The 14,039-nt window shown below is 45.3% G+C and overlaps 1 protein-coding gene across 2 annotated transcripts in view; it reads right to left on the reverse strand.

Moving 5' to 3' along the window:
- UBE2R2 (ubiquitin conjugating enzyme E2 R2) overlaps positions 1 to 13,536 on the reverse strand; it is a 58,122-nt gene extending 44,586 nt beyond the window's left edge. Inside the window, exon 1 of one of the 2 annotated variants that reach the window (XM_040963219.1) lies at positions 13,358 to 13,536. In XM_040963219.1, coding sequence (XP_040819153.1) covers positions 13,358 to 13,534 — 177 coding nt within the window. In that variant the 5' untranslated portion in view covers positions 13,535 to 13,536. The remainder of the gene's footprint in view (positions 1 to 13,357) is intronic. The other variant, XM_040963216.1, reaches the window with a different exon arrangement.
- Positions 13,537 to 14,039: the final 503 nt, after the last annotated feature.

The raw sequence follows: 14,039 nt of genomic DNA on the forward strand, positions 1-14,039 counted from the left end.
ATCAGTAAAAGGCAAATTTTGCCAACTATGTAGGTCAAACGGCCTGGCACAGTGGGTAAATCCACAGGTTTATAGCAGCAGAACCCCATATGATAGACTGGTTCATGTCCTGGCTGTTCCAATTCCGATCCAGCTCCCTGTGAAGTGCCTGGGAAAAGCAAAGGATGACCCATGTGCTTTGGTCCCCAACATGGGGGACCTGGAGGCAGCTAGTGGATCCTGCTTACATTCTGGCCACTTCAGCCATCTGAGAAGTGAACCAGTGTTGAACGATGTTTCCCTTAACTCTTTCAAATAAACATACTGAGAGGAGGAGAAACAGAGGAAGATCTTCCATTGGATGTTCACTACCCAAAATGGCCATACTGGCCAAAGCTGGGATGATCTGAACACAGGAGTCAGGAGCTCTTCTGGATCTCCCACGTGGATGCAGGGTTCCCAGGCTTTGGGCCATCTTCTACGCTTTCCCAGGCCACAAGCAGGGAGCTGAATGGGAAGTAGAGCACCTGGGACACGAGCCGGCGCCCCTATGGGATCGCAACACATGCTAGGCAAGCACTTTAGCCTCTTCAGTAGTTCTGAGATATGCTGATATCATTGCTCCACAGACAAGAAAATTTTTCTGAGGTTGATTGGTTGGCATAGTCCATCCCCAAGTCTCCTTTGGTCCAGAAATTTGCTGTTAAGTTTCACTGGGGTAATTGATCAATTTGTTCTGCCACTTTGGAAATGAATCCAAGGATGGGAGATCTTCCTCTCTGTGTATCTGACTTTCCAATAAAAACATTAAATCTTTTTTTTTAAAGATTTATTTTTTTATTACTTTTTATTGGAAAGATGGATATACAAAGAGGAGAGACAGAGAGGAAGATCTTCCGTCCGATGATTCACTCCCCAAGTGAGCGCAACGGCCGATGCTGTGCCGATCCGAAGCCAGGAGCCTCTTCCGGGTCTCCCACGCGGGTGCAGGTTCCCAAAGCTTTGGGCCGTCCTCGACTGCTTTCCCAGGCCACAGGCAGGGAGCTGGAAGGGAGGCGGGGCTGCCGGGATTAGAACCGGCGCCCATATGGGATCCCGGGCGTGCAAGGCGAGGACCTTTAACCACTTGCGCCACCGCGCCGGGCCTGATCAATTTGTTCTTGACCTCAATCCTCACCAAACTAATGGATGCTGCAGCCAGCCCATCCCTGCCCAGTACATGCTCAGCCTTAATGTACCACAAGGGGATCTGCAGTCCAGTCAGAGTGAACCCCAATAACCCCCAATGGACTGGTCCCTGGCTCCCCAGCTCTGGTTCCTGTGCCTGCCAACACGTGCAGTGGACTAGTTCTGTCTGCCTCACATCCCATTGAGATCTATGTATAATTGGGCACTGAAGCCTAACTCAACCCAACCAACTCCATCCTCCAGCACACACTCATGCCAAGGGCGCCACTGCCTGTCCAGCCAAGCCCACTCCCCCATCCTGGTTCTCATGCTCATCAGTAGCTATTGCAGCCCATGAGAGAAGTGCCCACAAGCCCTCAACCTGGACCCATTCTGCATCCTGAATCTTGTATCCTCCAAGTGGTTTTGTGGTCTAGCTTGACAGAACTTGCCTCCAGTCCCAGCACTTGTCAACTGATGCCACGGTAAAACCCAACCTGCCTACCATTATTCTGGCTCATGCCTATACCAGTGCATACAATCGTTAGCCAGTCTTCTAACTCCTGTAGTTTTATAATATATAACTAAAATGGTGTATTTGGTTGATCTTTCCCAGATTTGTTGATATATAACATTCATCATATTTTTACATATAATCTCCTTTAAACAAATTTATATCCATACACAAACACATTCATATTCAAACCCAAACAAGTATGATTCTGCTGTGTCTGTTAGTGCTAACCTCTACATATAATTTTCTTTTTAAAGATTTGTTTCTTGGGCCCCCACCACAGTAGCTAATAGCTAAAGTCCTTGCCTCGCACACACCAGGATCCCATACAGGCGCTGGTTTTAATCCTGGCAGCCCCGCTTCCCATCCAGCTCCCTGCCTGTAGCCTGGGAAAGCAGTTGAAGATGGCCCAAAGCTCCTGTGTGGTAGACCCAGAAGAGTCTCCTGGCTTTGGACTGGCTCAGCTCTGGCCATTGTGGCCACTTGCGAAGTGAATCAGCGGATAGAAAATCTTCCTATCTCTCCTCTTCTCTGAATATCTGACTTTCCAATAAAAATAAATAAACCTTTTAAAAACATACTTATTTTTATTGGAAAGGCAGATTTACAGAGAAAAAGGAGACAGAAAGATCCTCCACCCGCTAGTTCACTTCCCAAGTGGCTACAATGACCAGGGCTGGGATAGGCCAAAGCCACAAGATTCAAGGGCTCCCATTAGGGTGGCTGAGGCCCAAACTTTACAACACTTAGGCCATCTCTACTTTTCCAAAATCACCTATAGGTAGCTGGATCATAATTAGAGCAGTCAGGAAAAGAACATATAACCTATATGGCATGCTGGCGATACATGGGTCGGTATTACTCACCATTATGTAACACCAGCCCCAATAACAGATTTTTAACGTAAATTTCCTCCAACAGAGTACCTCCTTGTTAAGAATTAATTCACTAGTGCTGTGGGATAGCAGGAAGCATCAGGATCATCCCTGCTAAAGGCCTGCGAAAGCAGTAGAGCACAGTCCAAGAACTTGGATCCCTGGACCCGTGTGGGTGAGTCATGGGACTGGTCCATGCCTAACCATCACAAACCACAATGGGTAAGGTGTAATTAATCTCTATAATTTGGACACATCTAATACACATTTATCATGAGTAGTGAAGGAAAAAGTACCATTTGGGGATAGCATTTTACCAATATTCTACTTTAACAAAAAGTATGTTTGCAGCAATTATTCACCATGAATATTTTAGTGAATTTTGACAGAATAAATGGATTAGAATATCTGGAATAGTACATTTTTGTAAGAATTTCTGCATCATATTTTCTTTATTTTCATGGAACCACAGAAGTGAAGGTTGCTACACTGCTGACAGGTAATAGCAAACCGCTCATGCTCATTACTGCAGTTCAAGAAATCTCAACCATTCCCCTTAAGTGTATTTAATTGCAAAAGAAGTCCTACACAAAGATCCTAATTTGCTATATTAGCTACATAACCAAGATTTCACTCACAATTAATTTTTATCTAAACCTTCAGTCACCAAGAACATCCTATCTAATTAAGGAACCTGGCAATTAAATAAAATATCAGTTAAAAAAAAAAAAACTCAAAATGAATTTGGATACCCAAAGGGCAACTGGAGAAACCAAGCAGTCCAAACAATGGGTCCCAAGTCTACAACTATGTTCCAGACAACGAGGTCTGAGGTGAAAATTAAACAATAGCAATTTCTTGAAACTGCATGCAGAATTTGGAGGGTTGTTAATTCTCAAGGGATTTAACCCCCAAAAACACTATCCCTGCAAAATCATTAGGTAATTCAAAGACCCAATAGTAATTTTAAAATATCTCTATTTACTTATTCTTACTAATTTGAAAGATAGAGAAAGAAACAGTATTCACTCCCCAATCTCCTCTGTTGGGACTAGGGCGTTCCAAGCAAAAACAGAACACCAGAAAGTCTATCCAGCTCTCCCAATGTGAATGGCAAGGACTCAAGTACTTAGGGTCATCAACTGCTGCCTCCCAGCATACTTGGTAGCAAGAAGTTATAATTTGAAGTGGAACACCCCCCGCCCCTCCAACAGCATAGTGACAAAATGGACTGAGTCACTGGTTGTGACTAGGGCATCCGATATCAGAGTGCCAATTTGAGACCTGGCTGTTCTTTTTCAGATCCAGGTTCATAATGCACCTTGAGAAGCAGCAGGAGATGGATGAAGTGCTTGGGAACTGCCATTCACATAGGAGAGACCCAGATGGAGTTCTAGGATCCTCTGTGAAGCCTGGCACAGTCCAGATGGCTATGGTCATTTGAGGAGTAAACCAGTGGATGGAAGATACTTCTCCCTCTCTCTACAACTCTACCTTTTAAAAAAATACATAAATCTTTTAAAATAAACACATAATAATACATTTGCACCAGGACTTGAACCCAGGCATACTAAAATGTGATGCAGGAGTCCCATGTGGCATCTTAATTGCCACACCAAATGCTTATCTCTGGCATTTCTTGAGTGCTCAAAATTTAAATGTGTATATAGACCCATCACTTCATTTGGTCTTAACAAATAAGGTATTTTAGAGGGGGGTCAGGAATTGTAGTGTGGTTGAAACCACTGCCTGCATAGCCAGAATCCCATATCACGGTGAAGATTTGAGTCCAGGCTGCTCTCTGCTAAACAGGGGTCTGAAAAAGTAGCAAGAAGATGGCTCAAGTGCTCACCTCCCTGACACCCACAACACACCTAGGCTGAGTTCTGGGCTCTTGGCTTCCAGCTGAACAAATCCAAGACACTGCTGCCACTAAAACCTGAGGATGAAAAAAATCTCTCAACGCAGGTTAAAGCAGGAAATGAGAAACTGCTCACTCACTAGCTCTTGCAATCTGTGCACCCTGTGTGTGTCACTCTGCCTGCCAAATAAATAAAAGTAAAAACAATAAAAGAAAGTATTTTAAAGGTTTCCTTAATATAATACTAAAAATGCCTGGGCCAGCAGTGCCACAATGATATCAGTATCTTGTATCAGAGTGCCACTTCAGTTTCATTTACTAGCACTGATTTGTTTTCAAAGTTATGTGTTTAATTATCTGGCAGAGTGGCAAAGAATCTTCTTTATCTGTTGGTTCACTGCCCACATGGCTGCCACAACCACAGCTGGATCAGGCCAAACTCAGGAACTAGGAACTCCATTTTGGTGTCCCACATAGGTGGCAGAGATCCAAACACATAGGCCATCACAGGTGACTTTCTTAGGTACAGTAGAAAGGAGTTGTTGAACAGATGTGGCACTCAGACATGGGATGCTGGAATCACAAGCAGAAGCCTAACCAGCTGTGCTACAATGCCAAGCCAAAAACTCTTTTCGCCTTGATTTTTGTTGTAAAGATTTATTTAGGGCCCAGCAGTAGCCTAACAAGTAAAGTCCTCACCTGTCACGCACTGGGATCCCATATGGGCACCAGTTCTAATACCAGTGGCCCAGCTTTCGATCCAGTTCCCACCTTGAGGCCTGAGACCCTGCACTGGCGAGGAAGCCCTGGAAGAGTCTCTTGGCTTCAGATCAGTGCAGTTCCAGCCACTGTGGTTGCTTGGGGAATGAATCGACAGACAGAAGATTTTCCTCTCTGTCTCTCCTCCTCTCTGTATATCTGACATTCCAATATGAATAAATACATCTTTTTTAAAAAAAAAAGGTTTACTTATTTACTTATCTATTTGCTTAGGATGTATTTGTTTTTATAGTAATGTTAAATTTACACAAGGAGAAGGAAAGACAAAGATCTTCCGTCCACTGGTTCACTCCCTAAGTGGCTACAATGGCTGAAACTAAAACAACCTGGAGCCAGGAGCCAGGAGTTCTTCCAGGTCTCCCATGCAGGTGCAGGGTTCTAAGGCTTTGGGCCATCCTTCATTACTTTCCCAGACAACAAGCAAAGAGCTAGATGGAAAGTGGAGCAGCTGGGACAAGAACTGGCAACCATATGGGATCCAGTGCATGAAGGGTGAGGATTTAGCCACTAGGTTATAGTGCCAGGCCCAGTTTCATTAATTTGTAAAGATTTACTACTATTTTTTTAATTGAAAAAGCAGATATACAGAGAGAAGGAGAGAGGAAGATCTTTCATCCGCACATTCACTCCCCAAGTAGGCCGCAACAGCCATCCTGAAGCCAGGAGCCAGCAGGCTTCGGGCCATCCTCAACTGCTTTCCCAGGCCACAGGCAGGGAGCTGGATGGGAAGTGGAGTAGCCAAGACACTACCAGCATCGAGATGGTATCCCAGTGTGTCCAAGGCAAGGTCTTTAGCCACTGGCTACTGCGCCAGGCCCTATTAATTTTTATTGGGAAGGCAGACCAAGTTTACGAAGAGACAGAAAGATCTCCCATCAGGAGATGGTTCAATCCCCAAATGACTGCAATGGCTGGAGTTTATCCAATATGAAGCCAGGAGCCTCCTCCAGGTCTCCAATGTGGGTGCAGGTTCCCAGGGCTTCAGCCATTCTTGTCTGCTTTCCAAAGCCACAAGCAGGGAGCTAGAAGAGGAGGAGAGCAACTGACAGGCACCAGCACCCATACGGAATCCCGGTACAAGCAAGGTGATAATTTAGCCATTAAGCCATCATCCCAGACCCCCCAGAACTATATATTTTTTAAATATTTATTTTTATTGGAAAGTCAGTATACAGCGAGGAGGAGAGACAGGAAGATCTTTCATCTGCTGATTCACTTCAAGTGGCCACAAGGGCAGCAGCTAAGCCTATGCAAAGCCAGGAGCCAGAAGCTTCCTCTAGGTCCTCCATAAAGCTAGAGGGTTCCAAAACCCTGGGCCATTCTCCAATGTTCTCCTAGGTCACTGACAGGGAGCTAGAGAGGAACTGGAGCATCCAGAATTAGAACCATCACCCATATGGAATCCTAGTGCATGAAGGCAAGGACTTTAGCCAGTAGGATACCACATCAGGCCCTTTTTATTTATTTATAGAGATTTGTTTATTTTTATTGCAAAGTCATATATATACAGAGAGAGGAGGAGAAACAGAGAGGAAGTGGCGCTGCCAGGATTAGAACTGGCGCCCATGAGGGATCCCAGCACATTCAAGGCAAGGATTTAGCTGCTAGGCCAACTTGCCGGACCCAAATAAATTTTTTTTTAATTAAATAAAAAGTAAAAGAAGACAGCAGTTGCTTTCTCATTCTGCTATGTGAGGATCCAAGAATCACTTGTAAGTCTGAAGGGAGACTTCAGCAGAACTCAACCATGAAGCACCCTGATCTGATTCCCAGCCTCTAAACCACCTATGATAACTTGTCAGAGCAGCCTAAACTACATAAAGCACATTTTCATATTAGCAACTAAAACAAATCAAGTAATCCTATTTAAATAGACCATTACATTCCATCTTAAATACATATTCCATTATCTACATTTCCCAATTTTCTCACGAAAGATCATTTAAAATATCAAGTAGATATAAAAAAAAAGTGAAGGCAAAATGCCCTTGAGGCTCCTAAAAGTTAAAGGAAAAAAACATAAAAATTTTAAGAAAAAAAATAGAGGTAACTGTTATAGCACTGCATGTCAAAACTATAACCCATGACAGGAGCCTGGTCCTAGTCCCAAATATGTAGTGCTTCCCATCCAGGTCCTGCTAATGAACCAACAAGCAGACAGTCCTTGTCCCCGGATTCCTGCCACTCATACAAACCTAAATGACTTCCTGGCTTTTAGCCTCTACTTGACCTACCCTAGCTATTACTAGGCATTTCTAGAATAAACTAGCAAACAATCTCTCTGTCTCTTCCTACCCTTCTATCACTCTGCCTTTCAAAAAAAACAATTTCTTTAAGATTTACTAATTTTTATTGAAAAGGAAAATCTACCAGAGACAAGGAAAGACAGAGAGATATGCCACCTGCTGGTTCACTTCCCAAGTGGACACAACTGCAGGAGCTGAACTAATCTGAAGCCAGGAGCCTCCTCTGGGTCTCCCACGTGCAGCATTTACAAGATTTAGCCAGAACCATCCCACCCAGCCTTTAATACATTCTTAAAAAAAAATAATAAAGGTGGGCCCAGTATGGTGGCCTAGTGGCAAAATCCTCACCTTGTAACCATCGGGATGCCACATGGGCACACTTCATGTCCCAGCTGCACTCCACTTCCCATGCAGCTCCCTGCTTGTGGCCTGGGAAAGCAGAAGAGGATGGCTCAAAGCCTTGGGACCCTGCACCTACATGGGAGACCCAGAGGAGACTCCTGACTCCTGGTCCAAGTGTTTGGGATTTTGCACCTGTGTAAGAGACCTGGAAGAAACTCCTGGCTTCAGAACATTTCAGCACAGGCTGTTGCAGCCATTTGGGGAGTGAACCAGCAAACAGAAGCTCTCCGTTTCTCCCTCAGAGGATTGAAGTTCTCTTTCTCTGTTTCTCCCTCTTACACTGACATTCCAAGTAAAATAAATTTTTCTTAAATAAACATGAAAAGGATAAAAATAGTTGGGGAGTTGGGACGCAGTTAAAGCAGTCAACTGCAATGCCAACATCCCACATGATCACCAGCTTAAGTTCCAGTTGCTCCACTTCTCATCCACTTCCTGTTAGTGTGACAGCCAGCCAGAGTGCTTAAGATACTGTCCAAGCTCGGGGCTTCAGCCTGGTCTAGTCCTAGCTACTACAGCCATTTTCAGGAGGGGAAACATCTCTGTCTCTCCTACCCTCTCTATAACTCTGCCTTTCAAATAAATGTCATAAACACTCAAAACAATTAAAACAAATTAAAAGGCTCATATAACCGTTATAACACAAAAGTATTGCTTTTATAATTTTTTTAAGATTTATTTTATTTTGGGCCTGGTGCAATAGCGTAGTGGCTAAAGTCCTTGCTGTGCTGGGATCCCATATGGGCGCCGGTTCTAATCCCGGCAGCCCTGCTTCCCATCCAGCTCCCTATTTGTGGCCTGGGAAAGCAACAGAGGATGACTCAAAGCCTTGGGACTCTATATCCATGTGCGAGACCTGGAAGATGCTCCTGGCTCCTGGCTTCAGATAGGCTCAGCTCCAGTCATGGTGGCAATGTGGGGAGTGAACCATCAGATGGAAGATCTCTCCTCCTCCAGATATATCTGCCTTCTAAATCAAAATAAACTTTAAAACAAACAAAAGCATTACATAGCTACTCCCCGGGGTTAGATGCCAGAGCTATCAGATCCAGCTTCCTGCTAGTGCAGACCCTGGGAGCCTGAAAGAATGGCCCAAGGGATTGGATTCCTGTAACCCAAGGGGAAGATCTAAATTGAAGCAAAAAAGGAATGGGATGAGGGATGGGAACTGATTGTTACCATGGTTACTGGAAGGAGGAGGAGCTTGCTTCCAGCCTAGTATGTCTCTAACCTCAGGCTACAACCCAGAAGGGATGGCAGAATTCTGGCACACCCCTCAGGCAACAGAGTCACTGTGAACCAATGGCAGACACCAGCCAATATTCCCCACCAAATAAGGACTGAAGCAACCTCCTGCTTCATATTTTCTCTAGAGCTCTAGAGCTCTCTCCTTCAGGCTACTGGGAAAGGGAAGCCTGTGACCATGGAGCCTAGCAACTAAAGTTCTCATCTTGCACGTGCTGAGATCCCATTTGGGTGCCAGTCTAATCCCGGCAGCCCTGCTTCCCATCCAGCTCCCTGCTTGTGGCCTGGGAAAGCCTGCGAGGATGGCCCAAAGCTTTGGGACCCTGCACTCATGTGGGAGACCCTGAAGAGGCTCCTGGCTTCAGATAGTCTCAGCTCTAACCATTGCAGAAACTTGGGGATTGAATCATTTGACGGAAGATCCTTCTGTCTCTCCTTCTCTATATATCCGACTTTGCAATAGTAATAATAATAAGACAATGAAATTCAAGTTAAAAGAAAAACAGTAAGTCAATGTTTAAAAGCTGATAGAGTGGTCTCATTAAGGAAAACTGAGTTTTATAATAACTTTCTAAGTTATCAGGAGTCTTCTAAAAATGCAACACACCCAGATTGTACTATCTTGCATTATTAAATAAAAACCAACAAAACTCCCAACTGCAATACTTTAAGTTATTGCTATTACACATATTATGAAAGAGGTACTTACATTCTGACTCTAGATTCATTGTTACCTTGTTTTTGGTGAATAATTCAGCAGTTCCAATGAGTTTCTACACCAAAGAGCCTCCTCTCAGTTATGATCATATCAGGAGAAAATGGACATGATAGTTCATTTAAAGGAAACGCAGTGAACTTTTTAAAAAGTCTTCATTAGTGCCCTGTGCAGCAGACTAGTGGCTGGAGTCATCTAGCATTCCCAGGGTCCCATATAGGCGCTGGTTCCAATTCAGGCAGCCCAGCTTTCCATCCAGCTCCCAGCCTGGAAAAGCAATCAAAGATGGCCCAAAGCCATTCATGGACCCTGCACCCATATGGGAGACCTGGAGAAAGCTCAAGGCTCCTGGCTCCTGGCTCCTGTCTTCGGATCAGATCAGCTCCGTTCACTGAGGGTGTTTGGGGAGTGAGTCTGTGGATGGAGGATCTTTCTGTCTCTCCTCCTCTCTGTATGTCTAACTTTCCAATAAAAATGAAATAAGTCTTTAAGAAAATCTTCATTAGGGCCCGGCGCGGTGGCGCAAGTGGTTAAAGGTCCTCGCCTTGCACGCCCGGGATCCCATATGGGCGCCGGTTCTAATCCCGGCAGCCCCGCTTCCCTTCCAGCTCCCTGCCTGTGGCCTGGGAAAGCAGTCGAGGACGGCCCAAAGCCTTGGGAACCTGCACCCGCGTGGGAGACCCGGAAGAGGCTCCTGGCTTCGGATCGGCATAGTATCGACCCGTTGTGCTCACTTGGGGAGTGAATCATCGGACGGAAGATCTTCCTCTCTGTCTCTCCTCTCTGTATATCCGCCTTTCCAATAAAAAAAATAATAAAAATAAATCTTTAAAAAAAAAAAGAAAATCTTCATTAACCGTTGAGTTGAGCTATTACTCATGCTTCCAGTGACAAGAAAATTCCGATTTGTTCTACAGTATCAAAATAAATACACAAGGTTCTCAGTGTGCTAAGCAATCCTCTATACTTTTTTTGTTGAACGATTTTTAATCCCTAGAGTAAAATTCAAAGTGACAAATAAATTGGAATAAATCAGGCAAAAAGATGACAAACTTAAAAATTTATATAGTACAGAAAATAGAAGAAACCACTTTTACAACCATTTCCCTTAATGCTGAAAACCACACAGACTAGAAACATTAAATAAGCAAATGCAGGAGAAATCAAAAATAAACGTTTGAAGAATAGTACAGATCTCATAACTCTCCCAAGTAGATTCTATAGTGTCAACTATATTTCATGGTGCTAAAGGTGAGCTATAAACCTATTAGTAGGTAAAAGTTAGGAAAAATCACTTTATGAGAAAGTTAAAGAATCACTGGAAATTTCACTGCCTTCAGAAATAGTTATATTAAAAAAAAAAGTTTAACCTGAAAATAAGTCATGCAAAATTGGACTAAAATTTGGTAGGAAAAATACTGGTAGGGAAAACTGTCCCCTTCCACAGCTATCAAAAACAGTGGAACAAACAATGGTTTTCAATCTATCCCCTATGATATACTTCTTACCAGACAAAACAAAATCTGTTTAAGAATTTTCATTTTTGTGGAATTAGAACTAAAAACAAATATCAAGAAACTCAGCATACTAAAACAAACATTAAAGCATTCTTTTTAAACAGGACTGAAAATAAACATTTGGTTTAAATCAATATAATCAATAGAGAAGCCTTCCATACTACCTATTTTCAAATTGAGAGGATTTTCTACACACACTTCTTTCCCAATTACTGATGCAAAAATATACCATTTGCAATACTCCTCTCCTATCCAATTTTTAACATACTGTATTGGAGCAATGCCAGTCTAACAAGTACCCATTTACTCCAATCATTAGCTATCCACCAAAAAATGACATTTTGGAAATAAAAATGGATTCTATTAACTTCAGCTGCCTATTTTCCTACTATTTGGCTGGAAAAGTTTTCACATAAATTCCATCTTGTGTAACTCATTTTTCCAGTATATACAAATAAAAACTGGTATTTGACAACAGACAACAATCTTTTCCAATTTGTCACTGTCACTTGCACCTTTTCTCAGCAATTTTAAAAATCGCCACCCCCCAAAAAAAGAGAAGCAATTAACTGATACAGGTACTGTTCTTACATAATACTCTAAAAATGTGCTTTTCAAAGACTATCACAGGCTTGAATATTAAACATTTCCATATTAATCCCATTTCCTACAAAGTTGACCTAATTTCACATCTGAAATTGAGGTTTCCACCTTTAGAAGCACAGAAAACAAGAGTTAAGTAATTGGGTAGTCCTAAAAATACACACCACAACTACATGACTAAGATACTCATTTAAAACTGGTGCCAAGATAACCCCTCCCTTCAAAACAAACTAAAATTGACTCACTGGCCTATTTTTTTGGTGGAAATAAAAAAATTAAATGCATTCCTAAACACTATTTCCTCTCTGTTTCCAGCATTTATATGAATCAAGTCTTCAATCTATTACAGTCTGCACAAAGGCTAAAGTAAAAACATAACCAAACTCAGTATCTGGAAGTTATCTGCTTTGGGGTTAAAAGAAAACAACAAAATCACTGGATTCTGGAAATAATAACCACTGTCTTAAAATCATGGAAAACAAAACAAACAAAAAAAGAAACAATGTCTCTGGTCCCGCCCAGAGAAATCCCCTCACCTGGACCACAACACTTCTCTGGGAGACAACCCCATTTGTTAAGTAAGCAACCACCTGAGCAAAAGCTTTCAATTTTGTCTCCCCGAGGTGGCAAACCACCTATCTCCCTAAAAAACATGTTGCACCCTCTGGATATTTCTACACGTAGGGAGGGGGGAAATGGCCTGGATGAGGACAAAGGGCACTTAGAAAGAACCACTGACCGAGATAAATTGAGAGTCAGGACAGAAAAGGAGCAAAATTAAAGTTCCCAGAAATGAACAGCGGTTAAAAAAAAAAAAAAAAAGAACAAGCACCCCCCCCCCAACTTTTCTTTCTTAATAACCCCTAGGGTCTCGGTCTTCCTTATCTCCCACTGGAACGCAAAGTTAGAACCATCACAGCTCAACAAATGCTCAAAATGTCAGGGCACTGGCAACCTCGGGAATGACAGGCCAATGCCCCTCCCCCACCTCACCCCCCCAAAAAAGAAAAGTCCAATCCAGTCAGTGCAGGTCACCCTGCCCTCTGGGGCACTTCCAGCTGCGTTAGGGAGGGCTCCGATGGGAGGGCAAGTAGGGAAGGCTGCAACCCCACCACCACCACCACCTCTTCCCCGTCCTTTACCCCCTCGGCTGGGAAGCAAACAAAGACCGGGCCTTCTCCTCCTCCTCCTCCTCCGGGAGCCAAGACCCCAGTCCGAAAGAGGCTTCCCTCTCTCCCGGTGTAGTCCGGCCTCCCGCCCCTAACCCACAGGACAAAGAAAAGGCCCCCGGTGAGCAAGGCCTTCTGGCCTCCGCGGATGGGGGAGGCCGCCGCCGAGGTGAGGAGCCCCCTCCCTCCGCCGCGCTCACACGCCGGGCCCCGAAAACAAGCCAGGAGCGGCGTGGAAGCCGAGGCCCCGGGGCCCGCACGGACAGGTCGGGGGAAGGGAGTACCTTGAAGTAGCCGCCTTCGTAGAGGGTGTTGGGGGGTCCGAAGATGGCCACCTCCCAGTTGTAGAGGTCCGACTCATCCACCAGGGTGATCCGGAAGCCCTCCACCGGTTCCTCCTGCAGGGATTTCAGCTCCAGCATCAGGGCCTTCTGCGAGCTGGTCATCTGCTGCTGGGCCATCGCGGCGGCGGCGGCGGCCGTGCGGGCCGGGGCCCCAGTCCTCACGCACCGGCCGGGCCCGACCAGGCCCCTCCCCTCCGCTCGCCCTCGAGCCGGGCCGCACACACACCCGGCGGGCCGGATCAGGCCTCGCTCGGCCCGCGGGCCCGCCCGGGGTCCTCCTCACACACGACCGCGGGCCGGGCCGGGCCCTCCTCTTCACACTCGGGCCGGATGGGGGCAGGGGGTGAGGGAGTTAGGGGAATTTGCCTCCGGGTCCGGGCCTCCCCCCCACCCCCGGAGGGGGCCTCGACTGGTGGTGGCGGCGGCGGCGGTGGTGGTGGTGGTGGTGGTGGTGGTGGTGGCGGCGGCGTCGGCGGCGGTGCTGGTGGTGGTGTGGGGTGGGGGATGGCGAAGAGAAGGTGGCAGCGGAGGAAGGCGGCGGAGGGCCGGCGATGGTAAAGGGGAAGGGGCCGCGCCGGCGGCCCGGGAGCGCCGCGCTCGCTCGCCCTCTCGTTCTCCTCGG

This window comes from Ochotona curzoniae, unplaced genomic scaffold (genome assembly GCF_017591425.1).
Source record: "Ochotona curzoniae isolate NIBS_2020 unplaced genomic scaffold, NIBS_Ocur_1.0 scaffold_3208, whole genome shotgun sequence".
Classification (NCBI taxonomy): domain Eukaryota; kingdom Metazoa; phylum Chordata; class Mammalia; order Lagomorpha; family Ochotonidae; genus Ochotona; species Ochotona curzoniae.